Source organism: Neofelis nebulosa, chromosome 8 (assembly GCF_028018385.1).
Source record: "Neofelis nebulosa isolate mNeoNeb1 chromosome 8, mNeoNeb1.pri, whole genome shotgun sequence".
Lineage (NCBI taxonomy): Eukaryota > Metazoa > Chordata > Mammalia > Carnivora > Felidae > Neofelis > Neofelis nebulosa.
The window spans coordinates 127,138,644-127,161,278 of NC_080789.1; the positions used below are offsets into that span (position 1 = coordinate 127,138,644).

The following is a 22,635-nucleotide window of genomic DNA, read 5'->3' on the forward strand; positions in this document are numbered from 1 at the left end:
ATTCACTACGAAAGAATGGAAAAGTGGATCTAGGGGGATAACCAACAGTGTTTGCAATGCTGTGTAAAAGAAGTTTCACCTCCTATAATTTAAAAAATATGTATTGCTTGAGGCACCTGGGTGGCTCAGTTGGTTAAGCATCTGACTTTGGCTCAGGTCATGATCTCACAGTTCATGGCTTTGAGCCCCGCACGGGACTCTGTGCTGACAGCTCGGAGCCTGGAGCCTGCTTCAGATTCTGTGTCTCCCTCTCTCTCTGCCCCTCCCCACCTTATACTCTCTCTCTCTCTCAAAGATAAATAAGCATTAAAAATTTTTTAAATATATATTGCTAAGTTTTCTCACAGAAATGTATCAGTTTATACTTCCCAACAGTGTATGAAAACTACATGTTTCCCACTCTTGGCAATAATGGATACTACTGTTATTTTTCATTTTGGTCAAGTTTACAGGCAAAAATTGCCTTCCTATTATTTTGATTTTGACTATATCAAAATTACCTTTTTGATTACTAATAATTAATACTTTTTATATTTTACTGCCTTTTTTTCTATTTTTTTTATGTCCTTTGTTCATCTGTTTTCTCATTGATGTGTAAAATTTCATTATGTACTAAGAATAATATCTCATTATCTGTTTTATGGTTTACATGTATTTTCCCTGGCATATTGTTTTTATTTTAATTTTGTGGTGGTATTTTCTATTTAGAAGTTTAAAATTTCTATGTAGTCAAAAAGGTAAATCTTTTTTTATAGGATTTTCTCCTCTTAGAATTAGGCTTTTCCTACCGAACTCTAAAAATAGTCAGGTGCTTGTTCTTTTATACTTTCTTTTATTTTTAACATTAAGATCTTGGATCTTTTTAAGTTTTATTTGTATCTATGGCATCAAACATTTTGCTTGATAGTTTTGTTCAAATGGGTGGCTCCAACTTCATTCATTGAATAAAGTATCATATCTCTTGCTATTTCCAAATACTACTTTTATTTTTACGAGTGATATATGTGATATATATATAAGCACATATGTAAAAGAATATAGATGTATACACACACACATACATGTACATTTATGACTATTTAAATGTTTATTAAATGATTCAGAGCGTACTGAAATGGTTAAGAACGTGGATTCTAGAAAAATAATGCTTTGATTTTGATTTTCTCCCTGGCTTCACTGTATTCCAGCTGTGTGTCCTGGGTCAAGCCACCGAACCTTTTTGTGTTTTGTTCTCATCTATAAACGGGCATTAAAAGAGTACCTATTTATAGTCCATATAGGGCCAGTGCTTGCAACAGATACCGTCTTTTTTCATAAGAATATTCTTTTCTCTCAACCCCTCCGTGAGAAACTCTTTTTTCCCTTAGCATACCTCACATTTGTACGCAACTCAGGACTGTGACATATGGACTGACAGCACCAATGTCAATTTGTGCATCAAGTATTGGAATGTAATGCCTTCTTTATTTTTAAGATGAAACATAGAAAAAGATCCTAATACTTCCTCTTTATAGTTGGCATGTCTGCCCCTAGGGATATGCAGACTTGATTTTGGCAATTTCTTGTCTAGACAACAGAGCCTGAGTTTTGTTACTGGGTCTGAATGAAGGAGACCTGTATTTACGCTTCCATTTTTATTTCTGACAGGTTCTTTACCTCTCTGTACTTGTCTCCCGGGATATACTGGAAATGGCTATGGGCCAAATGGATGCGTGCAGCTCAGTAATATTTGCTTGAACCGCCCCTGTTTAAATGGACAATGCATTGTGAGTCCTTGTTCTTCCTTCCTTAGTAGTTACCATTTAAATGAATTATTACAAGAATTCTAGAAGGTGTGTGTGGCTCAACACCTGCTACATACATCACATAACCCTTCTTTGTTCTTTGAGTTGGCTTAACGTTTATCGTCCATTTATTTGTTTCATGGCATTATGGTTTTCTTTCCTTAGGAAACGGTTTCTGGTTATCTTTGTAAGTGTGAATCAGGTTGGGCCGGCATCAACTGTACAGAAAATATAAATGAGTGTCTGAGCAACCCCTGCTTGAATGGGGGGACTTGTGTGGATGGCGTCAATGCGTTCAGTTGTGAATGCACACGTTTCTGGACTGGATTTCTGTGTCAGATTCCCCAGCAAGGTATGCTCAGCGTCTCTTGTACCACAGCTTAGAAGGATCATTCCTCAGTGAGTCCTGCTGCGGATTCTTCCACTTTCTTGTCTAGTTGCACAAATGCTTCCAACTAAGTCTTTCCTTCAAGCACTAGTATAGAATTTACAAGGTAAGTATTTATCTCAATTTAGGCCAAGAAGAACCTTCCTTCAAAGGAAGAAGTAAATTGGTATTTGCCGTTTTTATTATGTCTGTTCTGAAAACAGAATATGCTAAGATATTGTCATTTTCTAAGGGAAGTTTTCTCTACAGCAGCCATTTAATCTCCCTATAACATTACTCATTAAATCGTATCACTCTCCTGCTCTAGAACATACAGTCACTCCCCGTCGCCTGTTAAAGATTGGGACTGTTTCTCAATTATCCTCTATAACTAGGCCTTACCCTATCCAATCAACCTTATTTTTCACTAGTTTCCTAATAATACTCCCTTTCCAATCTAGACATCTTTTCTTGTCACTTGATCCCATGTGCCACCATGCTGTGTTCCAATATTTGAGATATTTATTTCTCCATACTTCTCTGAATTCTTCCATTGCTTCACATCCAAATGTATCTGTCCTTCAGGAGTACTTCACCTTCAAGCTTCAATCTCCTTCATCCAGCCTCTCCTGATTACTCGTCCTCTCTCATAACTCTTGATTCTGAATCAGCACGTCTATTGAGACCTCACTATGTGTTCAGGACTATGGTAGATACTGTGGGAAAATAAGCATAAAACACTATCTCCACATATTACTTGCTGATCTTCTGGTTGAGGAGGCACATCTAATCCAAAATGGCAGAGGAGAGACAAGAAGTAGATAAGAACTAAGTTGCTTGGGGTCAAATCAAGGATCACGGAGGTGGAGAGAATGGGAGCCAGAGAAAACAAAAAGGGGCAGAGGAGGTTCATGGTGGGGGCAAGGAAATCCCAAGTAGACTTCAAACAAGAGGTGGGATTTAGGTGGGTGTCCAAAGACAAAGGGGTGGGGGGAAGAGAGAACCGCAGGGCATTTGTCTCCAATGTTAATCACTCAGACTTCTCTAATATTTCAGCAGTAAGGTTAGATAGAGATACCTAACCTCCTCCTTTTCAGAGTCTCTGTAAAGAACAGTTCATCTTTCCCTTGGCAGTTTGTGGAGGGTCCCTCTCTGGGATGAATGGAAGCTTCAGCTATAAAAGCCCTGATGTTGGTTATGTGCATGATGTTAACTGCTTCTGGGTTATCCGAACTGAAGAGGGAAAGGTAAATGTAATACCTCCTGTCTAAATGCACATTTCATTTATCTATGCGAACATGTAATATGTGTATATATTCCATAAAATACACATAGTGGTAAATCAACTATCATATATTGAGGACTTGCTCGGTGTCAGGCTTTGGGCTAGATATTTTATGCATCTTTCCTAAACCTTACACGGACTCTTTGAAAAAAGTAATAGTGTCCTTATTTTATAGATAAGATAAGGGAAACAAAGAGAAGCTAAGTAATTTTTTGAAAGCATTTCTTAGCTGGTAATTAGAGGAATAGGATTTCAAAGTCAAGTTTGTCTGGTTTCAAAGTCCAGGCTTTGTCCAGTATGGATAATTCTCTGCAGGGATTGGCTGACTGCAAGCAGGGAATTTGTAAAGTCCTGCTCTCACTGAGACACTAGTGTTTGAGGAAGACCACTCAGTGTTCTGCTGATTATTATGCAAAAATAGGGACTGCTATTAAGATGGGTTTCTTATCAGTGCTTCTTTGTGCCATTGGGTGTGCCATTGTGCTGTGCTAATTGCTTCACAGACATTGTGTCATTGTATTTTAACCCTTGTAGCCCTGAGAGATAAGAATTGTTACTCTCATTTTACTATGAGGAAGTGGAGCCTAGAGCAGCTGAGGAATTTGTCCAGGGTCACATGGTTTGTAAGTGGCCTGCAGTGACTCAAACCCAGGCCACTCAACTCTGATGACTCTGAACTGCTGCATGAACACTCCTCAAATTCAGATCTGACCCTGAAGTTTTTAGTTCTTCTATCCCCAGCATTCATTACTCAGACTTTTCCAAATATTTATTTCTCAACCAACTCCTGGACTCATTAAAATGAACTTGGGTGTCTGGATAGATAAGGTGTTCCCTTGCAATTCTGTGAACTTTTCCCTGTGAACTGATGTTACAGGGGGTCATTGTACAATGGTCACAAAACATTTTTTCCCTTGAGAAGGGAGGATTCTTTGGAGCCTGGTGACCCTATAATAGCATAAACTCCAAAATCAATTTCCCAGTGGGTATGTTATGTGAATTTCCTTCCTTCCATTTAGTGTTCATGAATTCTATTTCCTGACATTGAAAACATTTTTCTTTCAAGAAAAGTCATTTTGTGAAAAAATGTTAATAGTTTTATTATCGATTTATAAAATAAATTCAGCTGTTTTCCTTGGTTGTTTTGATTTTTAAATCTTATCTCCACAATTTGCACAATATAGTAGAAATTTTATAGAAATCAGGATAGTTCAGTTCATGAACATTTATTCAATTTTTATTGAAATTTCTTCAAGGACAAAAATGATGTAATGTTGGGTAACAGATCTTAAAAATACCCTAGCATAGAATTTCAAAAATATCCTGATATCCTTTTTCATTAGCTGAATGCTGTTGTTGTTTTAGATCGCTGTGGATATCAAATTCAACAGCTTCCTTTTAGCAGTTTGGCTGTTTTAAATGATACTATCCAAAAAATTTTTATTATATGAATTATATCATTATATTTGAGTTTGTACATTCTAACATTTTAACTTGGAAATGTATGTTTGGGTTTATTCTCTTCTACTTGTATGCTCAGAACACTTCAGATTACTTTTTCCCTGTTCTCCACTCTTGGTGTCACCCGTCTCTTAATGATATCCAACCACTGAAGACTTGGGGACTTTACACATATCTATACCATGCCTAGCTTAGTCTATACCTGAAGTTGTCAATCTGTTAGTATCTCATTAAGAGCTTCAGAGAACCCTCAGGAATCAGCATTTCCGGGGATCGGTGAACATTTGTGTGGATGCTGCACACTACAGATTATTCAGGTGATCAGGGTATAAATTCTTGTGAATGGTCATATTTGTTAGTTAAACTTAATTCAAGGTGGGTTTTTTAGATGTCCATTGTATTTTACTGATTTCGAAGCATGATTGTCAGCTCTACATTTGAAGTGCCTACGTTTAATGGACTTGACAGTTAAATGAAATCTAGGTACGTATATTTCATTAACCGATTCAGTAACAACTCAGTGGGTATTTTCAGTTATACAAGATAAGTGAGTTCTAGAGATCTGTGTTCAACATAGTGCCTATAGTTAACAGCGCCATATCATGCACTTCAAAATTTGTTAGGACAGTGGATCTCACGTTGTGTTCTGACCACTAAAAGAAAGAAAGAAAGAGAGACGCAAGGAAACCCTGGGAGGTGTTGAATATGCCTAGCACACTGACTGTGGTGATGGCATCACAGGTGTTGGTATATGTCCAAACTCATCCAATTATACACATTTAATATGTATCGTTCTTTGTATATCAAGTATACCTTAATAAAGCTGTTAAAAATCTATTTCATTAACATCAAGATTTTTGATATATTTTGATATTGGCAGAAGCCTAAGCAATTTTTAACACAAGTTATCTAATAATATGTAGGGTTATCATATGTGTTTGCAGATAATTGAGAAATTATAGATCTGTCTTTTGAAAGGTGAATTAATATGAATGCTTCCTTATTGGGAGAAATGCTTTAGAATTGACATGGAAGTGAAAAATAATGTATTGTGACCTTTATGTTTTTAGGTGCTGCGTATCACTTTCACTTTTTTCCAGTTAGAATCAGTGAACAATTGTCCACACGAGTTTCTTCAGGTTCACGATGGAGACTCCTCTGCGGCGTTTCAACTTGGAAGATTCTGTGGCTCTGTTCCCCCTCATGAACTCCTCAGTAGTGACAATGCCCTCTATTTTCATCTCTACTCTGAACATTTAAGAAATGAGAGAGGCTTCACAATAAGATGGGAAACACAGCAACCAGGTAAGTGTAAACAAGAAGAAAAATAGAGCAAAATCTTGAGATCAGTAAATTTTCTTGATTAGTATTAGACTTGTGGACAACATTACATGTTTTGAGATCTAAGGATTATATAATACTTTTGTAATTCCTTTCACATCAAATAAATCTGCAATGCATTGAAATTTCATTTTGTGTTCAGAGATAATAAAATTTGGATGAATGAAAAAGATGAGAAATCATGAATCTGAATGGACCCCTTATGAAATTACTGAACAACATTTTTATAAACTTTACTAGTAAATTACTGCAGGGATATTGTTGATGACATTGTCTACTCCTTCACTTAGTATTCCTTATCTTAGTGACCATTTGATACTTCATTCTTTGCGTTGGTATTTTGCCTTTTGGAGCTCTACTTTTTTTTTTTTTTTACTTTTTACTATACACTTTATAAACATGTAAAAAAGTAAAGAGAGCAGTACACTGAACCTCCAATTCATTCATCAATAAATCTGTGCATTTATGTCTGGAATTTCTTATCTTTTCAATCGGTCTATTTATCCTTGTGGCACACTGGCTTAACTACTGAAATTTGAAATCTGGTAGTGAAATCTTACAATTTTGTCTTTTATAATATGCTTAATATGGGGCACCTTGTGGCTCAGTTGGTTGAGCATTCGACTCAATTTTGGCTCAGGTCATGATTCCAAGATCATGGGATCAAGCCCCATAGGGACTCTGTGCTGAGCATGGGGCCTGCTTAAGATTCTCTTTCTCTCTCCCTTTGCCCCTCTCTGCTGCTCGTGTATTTGCTTTCTCTCTCTAAAAATATTTTTAAAAATATATACATATTTATTATATATATAAAATATATTATATTTTAAATATATATTATATTTTACATATTATATATATAAATATATATATTATAATTTTAGAATCAATTTTTTAATTTCCCCCCTCCCCAGTCTTCTGGGATTCCTCAAAATATTGATCCTACCAATTTATGAACATGGACCATCTCTGTATTTATTTAGCCCTCTTATAATTTATCTTAGCGATGGTTTATAGATTCCTTATATTTTGTTGTCTTTTTCTAGATATTGAATATTTTATATTATGTAAAATGATGCCGTTTTCTAAAATGGCATTTTTATTTGTTGTTAGTATGTAGAATTATGATGTATTTTTAAAAAACATTTGATTTTGAATCTAGCCACATTGCTAAATTCATTAATCAATTCTAATAGTTTTTTTTAGTAGATTCTTTTGGATTTCTCTACATACATAGCTATGTTCTCAATGAATAAAGCCTGTTTTTCTTTGTTAAGAAACAAAATTTAATGGAGTAAATTTGAATCTAATTGTTTTTATGAAATAATGCTTGAATCGGTCAGGATCCTATCCAGCAAACAGAGGGGAGCCCTAAGGAGTTATATAAAATGAAAAGTTTTTATAGGAAGGAATGGCAAGGCAAGAAGTTATTAGCAAAAGAAAAAGATTGATCCAGGCAAGGTCTTCCCTTAGGGGGAAGAGTAAGGGGTCTGATCATGCAGATTACCTCATCTTCCTTTGGGAGATGGAGAAAGCCCATATGGCAGACTCATGGCGCTGAGTGGAAAATTCCTGACAGGTTAAGATTATATTTCCGGGGAAGGTTGAAAGTACAATTAGACTAGGTATTAAGCCCAAGTTGGAGGACTTGGCCTAAGTGGCACCATTTTGGGCTTGTGGTTTTCCTTGTAACACCTTCCTTTCCAATCTTTGTAACTATTATTTCTTTCCCTCAACTTATTTATTGCCCTGGCTGGCACATCCAGTACAATGCTGAACAAAAGTGGTGGACTGGGCATTATTATCTTGTTCCCAACCTCATGGGAAATGTTCAGTATTTCACCATTGAATATAATGTTTTAGCTGTAAGTTTTTGTAGATAACTTTTATCAGATTAAGGAAGTTTGCTGCAAATTACTATTACTGTATAATAAATGACCCACAAATTTAGTGTTGTAGAACATTTATCATTTTATTATGTTTCTGATTTTGTGGACCAAGAATTTGGAAAGAGACCAATTGTCATTTGATTTGGTGAGCAGTTATTACCAGATGTTGGCCGGGATTGTAGTCATCTAAAGGCTCAGTGAGGCTAGAAACCCAAGCTCGCTCAGTTGATGCTGGCTTTTGGAGAAGAGTTGAACCAGGCTGTTGACTTGAGTGCCTACATGTAGCGCCTCTGTGATGTTGGTCTTAGATTAGTGGAACTTCTTTCGTGGTCCTTGGTTTTTCTTAGAGCAACCATTTCAACAGACATGGGCAGGTGCTGCATGGCTTTTTCTGACCTATCTTGGAAGTCATATTGTTATTTCTGCCATACTTTTAATTGGTTGAAGCACTCATAAGCCCACCCAGATTCAAGGGGAGGAGACATAGACCCCATCTCAATGGAAGAAGTGTCAAAGATATTTTGAATGCTTTTAAACCATCTTACTTTTTATCCCTAGCTTATCAAGAGTTTTTGTCATGAATGGATGTTGAGGTATATTAAATACTTTTTCTAAATCTATGGAGGTGATCAGATGATGCTTCTTTTATTTTTCTTCTCTCCTCTCCTTCTGGGATTCAAATTACACATATGCTAGAGATTTTGACTATGTCTCGTAGCTCTTATATTTTTTATTAGGCCTTCTAGAGTCTTGCCCTGTGCATATACAGCTTAAGATTCAGCTAAGGGCCCAAAGAAACTCCTATACCTTTTTGGGGTGCCATTGTCATGCAGCTGTCTTCTCTATAGTACCTTATTCGAAAATCCCAGCCACTCTAGTAGCCCCAAATTCTGAATTTTGTTTCTTTCACCCAGTAAGAGGATTGCTGCTTCTTGGACTCCCACTGCCCTGTGCTGTGTGTAATTTGGAAGCTGCCTGCAGGGAGAATCCTGGAAGGAACATGGGATTTATCACATGTGCTTCCCTTCCCTTCCCTCAAGATCACAGCCCTTCACTGTTTGCTTCTCAGTGCCTGAAAACAAAACTAAAACAAACAATAATTCCTTACAATTACAGAATCCTAATCATTGCTCACATGTATTTATTACAGAAACTGCTGTTATCCCAGAGTCTAGATTTTGCTGTTTATATCCCATGTGCCATTCCTCATGCTGTAAACGGGTAGTTAAATCAAGCTAGAGGTTTGATCCAGTTCAGTTTTATTTTTGAGGAGACAAAAATAATCACATTAGAATGTACTGGATATCCACTTGTCTCCCTATTATGACTGCAGCATTGATTCGAGTGTTTTGACTGTCCCTGGTTGATCTTTCCATTAGAAACCTTCACACTTTCTGTAATGGTCTTAGCAACCCTTAGGTTCATTGTTTAGGTTAGTTGTTCACTGGGGCTTTCAAAATGATGACAGTTGAATTTTATCATTTCTTCTTTATTTATTGTCTGGAGTTCTTCAATAGAGTTGAACTTTCTCATGTCAACTATTCGGTTATGCTCCCATATAGATCATAAAGGAAACATAGGGTACATACTTGATTCTTTCCCTAATATTTCCCCAGTATTCAAATTAATGACTTGGCTTCCTAGCTTTCTTCAGAATGAACAATTAGTCATTATTTCTTTTATTTTTTATTGATTTTAATACTCAGGAACACACATTTTATCATATTTGATCTAATCCATTCTATACTTTTTAATGTTAAAATGTTCCATATTTGGCTAGTGGGAGAACTGATAATTAGTTTCTAAGCCTCTTTGACCCAAGTTTCTATTATCTTTAGAAACTTTCTTGCTTTCTGCCCTGAAAGATTTTCTAGGTTCTTCATACATATTTATTGTGTTAGGACCGGAACAGTTCATACTCCTCTACTGGGAAATGGTATTTAGGTTTCATAACCTGGGTGCTAGGAGTAGCTATTGCTACTAGACTGAACAAAGTCTCTAGAACTTTCAGTGGAAAGAACTGGGAAATATTTTTATTATTTTTAAAGGAAAGGTATATCATGTATTCTTAGTGATCTTCCAAAATATTGGCATATTGAAATTATAGGTTTTTTAACTTTATGTTTGTACTTCTTCTCACTTCGTGAAAAATCCTGGTTCCCAGTGACATTCACATATTACCTATGTACCTAATCCTACTGTGTGAATTTTCAAAACAACAATACTAATATTATTACTAATAACATGATAACTGAAAGCCATTTAGTATTTCTCAATTATTCTTTTTGTACTTAATATATGTTTCACTCCAGTTCTGCAATCAAACTTTACAGTGTTTTAAAGTGTCTTGGAATATTTCTCCTCTCCCTGTTTAAACTGCTAGCTTAATATAGTCATTTCGTTTTGCTTGTGATTTTAAAGATTTCACTTTTTCATTTTTATTAAATTTTGCTCTATCATTATGTGAAACATATTCATAGTTCCAAAGCCAAATCAAACTTCATGGTAAATTTAGAGAAGTCTAGCTTTTATCCTTGTCCCTTCCATTTTATTCCTTTCTTCTTTAAAAGGTAACAATTTTGGGGGCAACTGGGTAGCTCAGTAGGTTAAGCATCTGACTCTTGGTTTCGGCTCAGGGTATGATCTTCTGGCTTTGTGGGTTCGAGCCTGGCATTGACCTCTGTGCTGGCAACGGGGGGCCTGCTTGGGACCCTGTCTCTCCCTTTCTCTCTGCCCTTCCCCCACTAGAGCTGTCTCTGTCTCTCTGAAAACAAATAAATAAATTTAAAAAAAGGTAACAATTTGTATTAGTCTTGGATTTATCCTTCCATTTCAAAACTATAAGCAGATAATCACATATAATCATATTTTTCCCTTAAAAAAAAGATAACATACAATATACACTGGTTTGTAGTTTGCTTTTTCACTTGATGTGTCATAGAGACTAGTCCATAACTAGACCATAGTGTGCCATTAATAGACATCTCATACACTGTCTATTCAACCAGGACTTTCTCGTCGGATATTTGCCTTGCTTCCAGCCTTTTGGAATTCCAGATAGTACTGCGACAAAGTCCTTGTGAACTTGTCTTGTTGCATTTTTGCCAATGTATCTTTGAGATCAATTTCTAAAAGTGTGGTTGCTTCGTCAAAAAATAAATGCCTAACTTTTTGCTAGACTTTGCCATAGTCTCCTCTGTAAGAATTGTACTCTCTTGTGTTCTCATCAGCAATGTATGAGAGTGCCTGTTTCCCCACAGCACCGCCAGAATTTGTTTTCAATATTCTGGATATTTATCATTCTGAGAGCTAAGAAATGGTGTCTCACCAAAGTTCTTATTTGTATGTCCCTTGTTGAGAGTGAGGCTGAACATCTTTTCCATGTAAAAGGACATTTGAATTTTTACCAGTGAACTCTTTGTTTATGTCTCTACTCCTTTTAGAAGCTCTTCATATATTAGAGATGTTAATTCTTTGTATTACATATTGAATTTTTTTCCCCAGGTCTCCATTAACATTTTACTTTGCTTATGGAATTGTAATTCTTTTTACCATATGGTAATTGAACTTCCAAATTTTAGGAAACTTCTCTGCCTCTGAGCAACTGAGGTGTTTTTGTATTAGGAACAGTGAGAATCATGTAACTAACTTGTCTCATTTTTTGCCTTGGCAAAAGACTTGTCCAATAAGTAACCTGTGTAGTTATGTAGATCCCACATCTTGCATATCTGAGATACCACCTTATTTTATTTTTTCTAATTTATATTTACTACAGTCTAGATTTTTATTTAGTATCTCTATTTTTCAATTTTACATTAGTATTTCTTATAAGCCATCACAGACTCTCCGTTAAGTAAATGTGAGTATTAATAAAGGAAAGATTCTTCCAGTCACTGACATACAACTCTGGGGGGTAATTAATGGAGTGGTAGTGGAGTGGGTGTCACAAAGCCTGGTCCCACCTTTCTTTCACTCCATTCCTGAGCAAGGCAACTGCCCATGCATATTTGAATATGTTCAATTTATAAAATGAAGAGTTTAACTATTATCCTAGTGTTAAGAAATTTTCTCACATGAAAAGTATGTAGCACTTAACTATTCTAATGTATGAAACAATCTGGTTTGTTGAAAGACATAGGGGTAACAGAAGTTCTAGAACTTTTTAAGAGTTAAAAATAACTTTTTGGAGCACCTGGGTGGCTCAGTCGGTTAAGCATCCGACTTCGGCTCAGCTCGTGATCTCACGGTTCATGAGTTGAGCCCCATATCAGGCTCTCTGCTGTCAGTGCAGAGCCCGGTTCAGATCCTGTGTCCCCCTCTCTCTCTGCCCCTCCCCCACTTGAGCATGCGTGCTCTGAGTCTCTCTCTCAAAAACAAATGAAAAAACTTTACAAAAAAGGGAACTCTTTAAGAACCAGAACTTGTAAAAGTTATGCAGAAATTAACCTCCCTCAAAGTGAAAACAACATATCTATTATCTCATTATTCATCCCTCAGACAGTTCAGCACTGTATTTTAAAATCATATCACCATGTAATAGCTGATAAGCACAGAGCTCAATGCATGTGACTCATTCATTTATCAGTTAATATTCCTAGATTTATAACTGTATCAAATTGGAAAACTGAAAGCCTTGTTTAATTTATGAGGGTGTCCCAAACTGTACATAGATATTTCAACAAAGCTTGTCTTCTTGCAATAAAGGCTTCCGTAATGCTATATAAATTATAACATGTATACAAATGTCAAGTTATTTTTTCCTCTTATTTTAGAGTGTGGAGGTGTACTGACAGGCACTTATGGTTCTATTAAGTCTCCGGGATATCCTGGAAACTATCCTTCAGGAAGAGATTGTGTCTGGAAAGTTATAACCAGTCCTGGCCTCTTGATAACATTTACTTTTGGGACCTTGAGTCTGGAGCACCATGATGATTGCAGCAAAGATTATCTTGAGGTAAATAAATGTAATTAGATAGAACATGTCATGATATGGTTAGAACTCAAAGAGCTATGGTTTGGTGATACCTGTGGATGACTTCAATTTCCTTGCAATAGTTAGATATAGTTTTCAGAAGGCAGCCAATGTCTGAGCCTTTGCTGATTCCTTATTCTTAATTGTGCCAGCTTGTTGCTTCTTCTGGGTCTCATTTGAATCTGGGAAATAGACTGCCTTACTTTTCCCTGTCATTTCCTGGAAGCCCAGTCCCCTAATAAGGGAATAGAAGAATTAACAAAATAAACATTCAGTAACGGGTATCTTTTCCAATGAAGAATCAAGATTTCAGTTATCTATGGGAACCCAACATGTTATTTCCACAAGCTGGCTATAGTGTTCCATGAAGAAAAATAACTTAAGAGCAATTGTGTTGTAATGCATTGCTAAAGGGTGAGCCTAGAATATACTCATAATTGTCACTGGGAGAAGAAGAGCCAATCTGTGTCCCTCCTGGTTACCATTAGCAAAAGTTTAAATTATACAAGTAGAAAAATGGGCTGTTGATTCAAATGCCCTAAGCGTATAGGTATATCTGAAATGTTGCTCTCCATTTATAGACTGAAAAGATCGTTGAGAAGACTGAGTTTTTACATTGCTCTTGTCTTTTTGTTACCATAAATCACAGTAGTCCTTGCAGTAGTGTTAAAAGACAATATGCCCTTCCAAGTCCATTAGAGAATGGAAGGCTTTGGAATTACTCACAAAGGATAGAAAGGTGTGACTGACAAACAGGGATCTCCGCAAATCAAAGTCATTAGTAATTTAGCAGTTGTAATGGATTTGAAACCTTTGGGAATGACTGGAAGATCTACCCCTCCCTGGAAAATTTCAGCAACATAATCCTTTAAATGTTGACGGTAGCATGGATTTTTTGAAATTAATTTCAGTGAGTTCCATCATATTAAAATTAGAGGCTTTGTTTTTTGCTCCTACATAATTCCTTGATACATATATAATAGAAAGCATTAATCATTCTGATAATATTGAAATGCTTCTCACTTCTCAACAATATTTCAAGGAACTAGTTATATATAGGAATAGAATAATGCTGTCCTATAGCTTTGTGGCCAATAGAAAAAGTAATTTGAGTGGACGGAATTCGCCATGTTAAAATATTATTTTGTTCATTGATGTTTGGTGTTCTATGATGTACAGGATTTGCAGTTACAACAGAGTTATAGAGACGTTACCGTGATTATTTAAGAAATTAAAAACCAACAATTAAAAAGAATTTCTCAGATCATACGATCATTATCACAGTACCTAATTAGTATTAGGATTATATACTTTTAAAATACATTTAAACTGTCTTTATGTTGTGTCTGATCTGACTTCCTTTCCACCTCTGATCCTTCTGAAACAAGTTGTGAATCAGTCAACATTGTTAGCATTCCTTCTTCTATTTTCTTTCAATATATTCATTTTCTCCTTCTCAATTACTAGGAATTAATTTATCATTTCAAAACAAACACCTGGTGGTGGGGGGGAACCTAGGAAAGAAAACATAGAGAAAGATTCATGAGAAGATTTCAAAGTACACATCTAGCCTCGGAATTAAGATTTAGACAGAAGATACGGCATCAGGGATGATGGGTGCAGGGGACTACCCTTTAGTGAGCTGCAGCTGATATGTGCGAGATGGGAAAACCTGTAAGAGCCACCAGTTTCAAATGACAGGTTTTCTGAAGTTAAGGTACAAAATGACTCGTTTTGTCAACATCTGACCACTTTGTGCTTAATGGTTCGTTCTTTTGTTTTAGATTCGAGATGGTCCTCTGTATCAGGACCCCGTTCTTGGAAAGTTCTGCACCACTTTCTCTGTACCACCACTGCAGACCACAGGTCCCTTTGCCAGAATTCATTTTCATTCTGACAACCAGATTAATGACCAAGGCTTCCATATCACCTACTTAACATCAGCATGTAAGTAACCTGAACAACTGGGAGCTTCATATGAATGTGAGGGACTATGCTGTGCTTTTATGCTTAGAGCTTGTGTTGGCATCTTAAAACAAACCAGCAAACAATGAAAAACAAGAAAATACTCTGATTTTAAAAAAAGTTTTTTAATGTTTATTTATTATTGAGAGACAGAGGGAGACAGAGCATGAGCATGGGAGGGACAGAGAGAGGAGGAGACACAGAATCTGAAGCAGGCTCTGGGTTCTGAGCTGTTAGCACAGAGCCCGACGCGGGGTTTGAACTCACAAACCGCGAGATCATGACCTGAGCCAAAGTTGGATGCTTAACCGACTGAGCCACCCAGGTGGCCCCTCTATGATTTTTACTTTGGGGCTTTTATTCTTAACATACATCATTGTGCTCTGATGAGAATTCACAGGAAAAACACCTTTCAAGTCTCAATATCAGGAAAACTAACAGTGAACACCTTCCACAGGTCTCCTTTCTTAATTTACTCTGCCTTCGGGCTGAATTTATAGTAAACTTTTTGTAATCTGTGTGGTCGGTGCATACTTGTTCTCTGTGCATGTCACTCCCCCCTGAGCACATCCTGCTATTCTCTGTTCATTATTCCTTTAACTGGATTCATTTGTCTAGTTGTATATATATTTTTTGTCACATGTCTTTTATAGACTGCCTCAAATCTTTCTGGAATGAAGGAGAACATAAGCGTATTTAAAAGGCAATTTGGGGGTACCTGGGTGGCTCGGTCAGTTGAGCGTCTGACTTCGGCTCAGGTCATGGTCTCACAGTCCGTGAGTTCGAGCCCCACGTCAGGCTCTGTGCTGACCGCTTAGAGCCTGGAGCCTGTTTCGGATTCCGTGTCTCCCTCTCTCTCTGCCCCTCCCCTGTTCATGCTCTGTCTCTCTCTGTCTCAAAAATAAATAAATGTTAAAATTAAAAAAAAATAAAAAAATAAAAAAATAAAAGGCAATTTGTAGGGGCACCTTGGTGGCTCAGTCAGTTAAGCGTCTATCTCTTGAGATCGGCTCGGGTCATGATCTCTTAGTTCGTGAGCTCAAGGCTGCTTGAAATTCTCTCTCCCTCTCTCTTTCTGCCCCTACCCTGCTCATGCTCTTTCTCTCTCAAAATAAATAAATAAACTTAAAACAATCAAAGAGCAATTTGTAGAAGAGGACGTTAGATTGGAAGTTAGATTACGCATCTCTGTATCTATTTCTTTAGGCTCTACAGGGATGTTCCACAAGCACACAACAAACTGAAAATATAATTGAAGACATAAACCTGTACAGGGTGAATTAGGTGGATATATGATTGTGTGTGTATGGGTGTAAGTTTCTAAAAATGGTATGTAATGCCTGAGAGCCACAGGCATGGCCATTCGCATGACCTTTCCCTTCTCTTCCCTGTTCTCTTCAGCGGATCTACATTGTGGAGGAAACTACACAGACCCAGAGGGCCTTCTCTTTTCTGACTTGTCTGGACCTTTCACTCACAACAGACAATGCATCTATATTATAGAGCAGCCCCTAGGAGAACAAATACAGGTCAACTTCACCCAGGTGGAGCTGGAAGGCCAGAGTGGCTGTGCTCAGAGTTATATTGAGGTAACTTTTACTACTCCTAGGCTCTTAGATGATGTTTATCAACATTTTTATATTCTCTACAGTCTAGTGGTTTTCAAGCAGTTGTAGGGCCAGCAGTGTGCAGATTCTCTGGATGATCTGGATGTTAGGAATGCAATTCTGTGTCCTATCTCAGACCTACTGAATCAGAACCTCTTGGGATATATGCCCAGTAATCTGCACCCCAACCGTCCCAGTGATTATGACTCAGGCTAGAGTCTGAGAACAACTGTTCTAGAGAGTATGAAAGAATTTGCCAAAAATAGATCTATAGTTGGTGAAACAGGAGATTGGTAATGAAATAGCAAAGGACAGAAATGTAAGCTGAGACTAGGAACTCAGATGCTATGAAACTGACCCTTAATAACTAAGGTGAGTGCAAATAAGAAGGACTAATAAGTTGTACTAATAAGACATCGTTTTCATGGATTGTCCGGGAAACTCAACCCAGAAAAGGAAAAGGATTTGCCCAGGTGAGCTGGTTATTCAGTGGCAGAGAAGTCAGGGTGTTGAACAGCCCTTGTTTTGGACTTTAGTTTCTTTTTCCTTCATCAGCACTACTTGCTTTCTCAAAAAACTTTAGCTCTGATTTAAGTGTGTGTAATTATTGTAATAACAAAGAATATCTGAAACAAAAAGGCAGTTTTTGTTTGCCTGGCCTGGTATTTCTTTTGCTTAATTATCGGTCAAGCCACAAATTAAAATGTTTAGCAAGAAAGACAAAACACTTTTTGTTGGGTGCAATCATTTTATATAAACTCAGAGAGGCATTGACAGTTTTGTTTGTTCATGGAGTTAGACCCAATTTATTTTTCCAGGAAAAACCTTTGTAACCCCTTGCCCTCTTCCCTCCTTTATGTGTGGTGAGGAAACAAAAAATTTTAGCATAAGATCTGGATTTAGCTGAAAAATGAAGTACACTGACCATGGCACCCCAGCAATATTTATTGTATTGAAGCACAGTTGAGATACACATCACATTAGTTTCAAGTGTGTACAACATAATGATTCAACATTTGTATACGTTGCAAAATGATCACCACATAAGTGTATTTACCTACCTGTAACCATACAAAGTAACACTTTTTTTTCGTATGATGGGAACTTTTAAGATTTCATTTTTAGTAACTTTCAAATTTGCAGTACAGTATTATTGATTATAGACCCCATGTTGTACATTACCTCCTCATGGTTTATTTCTTTTATGACTGAAAGTTTGTAGTGTAACACTCATGAGGTCCATCTGTGTTGTTGCAAATGGCAAGATTTCATTCTTCCTCATCTTCTTTGTCCATTCATCTATCATTGGACACGTAGGTTGTTTCCATATCTTGGGTATTGGAAATAATGCTGCAGTGAACATAGAGGTGCATATATCTTTTTCAAATTAGTGGTTTCCTTTTCTTTGGTTAAATACTAAAAAGTAGAATTGTTGGATCATATTGTACTTGTATTTTTAATTTTTTGAGGAACTTCCATATTGTTTTCAATAGTGGTTACACCCCCACCAACAGTGCACAAGGGTTCTTTTTTTTTTTTTTTTTTTTACCACATCTTTGCTAACATTTGTTATTTTTTTGTCTTTCTGAGAATAACTATTCGCACAGGTGTGAGGAGTTATTGCAGTTTTGATTTGCATTTCCTGGATATTTAGTGAGGTTGAACATCTTGTCACGAGTCTGCTGAACATTTGTATGTCTTCTTTGGAAAATGTCCACTCAGATCTTCTGCCAATTTTTAAATCAGATTTTGTTTATTATTGAATTGTGTGATTTCTTTATATATTTTGGTTTTTAACTATTTATTTGATATATGATCTGCAAATGTCTTCTCCCATTCATTAAGTTGCTTTTTTGTTTTGTTCATAGTTCCCTTCACTTTGCAGAAGCTTTTTAGTTTGATGTAGTCTTTGTTCATTTTTCTTTTGTTGCCATTGCTTCTGGAGTCAGATCCAAAAAGATATCGCTAAGACCAATGTCAAAGAGCTTCCCACATGTTTTCTTCTAGGAGTTCTGTGGTTTCTGGTCTTATGTCCAAGACTTTAATCCATTTTGAGTTAATTTTGTGAATAGTGTAAGATAGTGGTCCAGTTTCATTCTTTTGCATGGGGCGGTCCAGTTTTATCAACACTGTTTATTGAAGATATTTCTTTTCCCCATTGTACGTTCTTGCCTCCTTCATTGTAAATAATAAACCCAATATAATTGGGTCTATTTCTGGGTTTTCTGTTCTGTTCCGTTGATCTTTGTGTCTGTTTCTGTGCCAATACTATGCTGTTTTGATTACTCTAGCTTTGTAGTATAGTTTGAAATCAGGGAGCATGCTACCTCCAGCTTTGTTCTTCTTTCTCAGTATGGCTTTAGCTATTTAGAATCTTTTGTGATTCTCTACAAATTTGAGGATTGTTTTTTCTCTTTCTGTGAAAAATGCTGTTGGAGTTTTGATAGGGGTTGAATTGAATCTGCATATCACTTTGGGTAATGTGGACACTTTAACAACATTAATTCTTCCAGTCTATGAGCACAGAATATCTTTACACTTATTTGTGTCTTCTTCAATTTCTTTCATTAGTGTTTTATAGTTTTCAATGTACAGGACTTTTACTTCCTTGGTTAAATTTATTCTATTCTATAGAATAAATTTATTTTATTCCTTTTGATACAGTTGTAATGGAGATTATTTTCTGAATTTCTCTTTCTGAGACCTTGTTAATAGTATATAAAAATGCAACATAGTTCTGTATGTTGATTTGACATTCTGCAGCTTTACTGAATTTATTAGCTCTAATGGTTTTTGGTCTGCTATGTAGGATTTTCTATATATAAATCATGTCTTCTGCAAATAGTTGCTGTTTTACTTCTCCTTTCCAATTTGGATACCCTCCCCCCTTTTTTTCATTTTCTTGCGTATTCACTTGCTAGGAATTCCAATATTATGTTAAATAGAAGAGGCAAGCATAGGCATCTATCTTGTTCCTGATTTTAAGGGAAAAGCTTTTAGCTTTTCTTCACTGAATAATGTTAACTGTGGGCTTGTCATATATGGCCTTTATTATGTTGAGGTTACTCTACCTATACCCACTTTGTTGAGGCTTTTTATCATAAATGGATGTTGAATTTATTCGAATGCTTTTTCTTTATTGAGATGATCGTATGATTTTTATCCTTCATTTTGTTAATGTAGTATGTCACAATAATTTATTTGCATGTACTAAAACATCCTTGCATTCCTTGGAATAAATCACACTTGATTGTGGTACATGACTCTTTTGATATATTGTTGAATTCAGTTTATTGGTATTTTGCTGAGGATTTTTGCATCTAAGTTCATCAGGAATATTGGCCTACGATCCTTTTTTTTGGTGGTGTTTTTGTCTGGTTTTGGTATTAGGGTAATGCTGGACTCAGAAAATGAGTTTGGAAGCATTCCTTACTTTTCAAATTTTTGAAAGAGTTTGAGGTGGATACGTTTTAAATCTTTGAATGTTTGGTAGAATCCATCACTGAAGCCTGGACTTTTGATTGTTGGTTGATTTTTGACTACTGGCTCAATCTCTTTTTTAATAGCTGGTCTATTCAGATTCTCTCTTTTTCATGATGCAGTATAGGTATATGTTTCTAGGAATGTATCCATTTCTTTTAGTTTGTCCAATTTGTTGGCATATAATTTTTCAAAGTAGTTTCTTATGATCCTTTGTATTACTGTGGTATCTGATAACTTCTCTTTCATTTCTGGTTTTCTTTTGTTTGAGCCCTCTGTTTTTCTCGGTTACTGTCACTAAATGTTTGTCAATTTTGTTTATCTTTTCAAAGAACCAGCTATTAGTTTCATTGATTAATTTGTGCTCTCTTTTAAATCTGTATTTCATTTATTTTCACTCTGATCTTTATTATTTCTTACCTTCTACTAATTTTGGAGATAATTTGTTTTTCTTTATCTAGTTCATTTAGGTGTCAACTTAGGTGGTTTATGTGAGATTTTTCTCATTTCATGAGGTAAGCCTAAATCTTGCTTGCCTATTAGAACTGCTCTTGCTGCATTCAATACATTTTGGTATGATGCATTAGCATTTTCGTTTGACTCCAGGTAGTTTTAAAAATTTATTCTTTGATCTGTTCATCAACCCATTGGTTTTCAGTAGCATGTTGTTTAATGTTCACGTTTGTGATTTTTAAAGCTTTCTTCTTATAATTGATTTCTAGTTTCATACCATTGTAGTTGGAATAGATGCTTGATATGATTTCAGTCTTCTTATATTTATTGAGAATTGTTTTCTGTTTTAACATATGATCCAACCTGGAGAATGTTCCATGTGAACTTGAGGAGAATGTATATTTTGATGCTCTGGGGTGGAATGTTGTGTATATATCTATCAAGTCCATGTGGTATGATGTATCATTTAAGGTTGATGTTCCATAGTAATTTTCTGTTTGGATGATCTATCCATCGATGTAAATGGGGTGCTAAAGTTTCCTACCAAAACTCTATTATTGTCAATTTTTCCCTTTAGGTGAGTTAGTATTTGCTTTACATATTTAGGTTCTTTCCTGTTGGGTACATAAATACTTATAAATGTTATACCTTTTGTTGGATTGACCCCTTAATCATCATGTAATGCCTCTCTTTGTCTTTTATAAGCATCTTTGTTTTAAACTCTATTTTATTTGATATTTGTATAGCTACCCCAACTTTCTTTTGGTTCCCATTTGTGGGAAATATCCTTTTTCATCACTTCACTTTCAACTCAGGTGTGTCCTTACATCTGAAGTGAGTCTCTTGTAGGCAGCATATAGATGGGCCTTGTTTTTCTATTTTTATTTTTTTAATACATCCAGCCCCTCAATGTATTGGAGAATTTAGCACATTTACATTTAAAGCAATTATTGGTAAGTATGTACTTACTCTACTTTGCTTATTGTTTTCTTTGTGTTCTGTAGTTACTCTCTGTTCCTTTTTTCTTCTATTTGGCTTATTCTCTTGTGGTTTGATGACTTTCTATAGTAGTATGCTTGGATTCCTTTTTCATCATCTTTTGTGTACCTACTATAGGTTTTTGCTTTGTGGTTACCATGAGGCTCACATATAACAGCCTATATTTATAACAATTTATTTTCAGTTGACAGCAAATTAAATTTTAACACATTCTAAAGTTCTACATTTTTACTACCCCCACTACATTTTATCTTTTTGATGTCACATTTTACATCTTTTTATTCTGTATATCCCTTCAGTAATTATTGTGGTTATCATTATTTTTTTCACTACTTTTGTCTTTTAATCTTCTTACTAATATTATAAGTGATTAATTCACTCTTTACTATATATTTACCTTTACCAGTGAGATTTTTTACTTTCATATTTGTTCTTGTAACTGATACGCACCCTTTCTTTTTAGCTTAAAGAAGTTCTTTTAATTTTTCTCATAAACTTGTTTAGTGTTGAATTCCTTTAGCTTTTATTTATCTGGAAAGCTCTATATCTCTCTGTCAATTCTGAATGATAACCTTGCTGAGTAGAGTATTCTTGGTTGGAAGTTGTTTTCTTTCAGCACTTTGAACATATGCTCCTCAATTCTTGCCTGCAAATTTTCTGCTAAGAAATCTGCTGGCAGTGTTATGGTGGTTCCTTTATATATAACACGTTTTTCTCTTACTGTTTTTAAGATTCTCTCTTTAACTTTTGACATTTTAATTATAGTGCATCTTGGTGTGGGTCTCTTTGAATTCATTTTCTATGGACTTCTATGGGCTTCCTGGATCTGGATGTTTCTTTCTTTCCCCAAATTAGGGACTTTTTCAGCCATTATTTCTTCAAATAAGTTTTCTGCCCCTTTCTCTCTCTCTCCTCCCTAGGGGACCCCTATAATGTGGCTGTTATTCTACTTGATGATGTCTGATAGGTTCTTTAAGCTATTTTTGGTTTAAATTTTTTTTCTTCTTGCTGCTCTGTTTGTGAGTTGCACTGTCC

At 35.9% G+C, this 22,635-nt stretch overlaps 1 protein-coding gene across 2 annotated transcripts in view; it reads left to right on the forward strand.

The window, feature by feature from the left end:
* The window catches only part of CUBN (cubilin), a 278,970-nt gene that overhangs the window by 22,787 nt on the left and 233,548 nt on the right, over positions 1 to 22,635 (forward strand). For both annotated transcript variants that reach the window (XM_058681796.1, XM_058681795.1), the window contains exons 11-17: positions 1,648 to 1,766; positions 1,950 to 2,136; positions 3,286 to 3,398; positions 5,968 to 6,202; positions 12,897 to 13,078; positions 14,881 to 15,043; positions 16,463 to 16,650. In XM_058681796.1, coding sequence (XP_058537779.1) covers positions 1,648 to 1,766; positions 1,950 to 2,136; positions 3,286 to 3,398; positions 5,968 to 6,202; positions 12,897 to 13,078; positions 14,881 to 15,043; positions 16,463 to 16,650 — 1,187 coding nt within the window. The remainder of the gene's footprint in view (positions 1 to 1,647; positions 1,767 to 1,949; positions 2,137 to 3,285; positions 3,399 to 5,967; positions 6,203 to 12,896; positions 13,079 to 14,880; positions 15,044 to 16,462; positions 16,651 to 22,635) is intronic.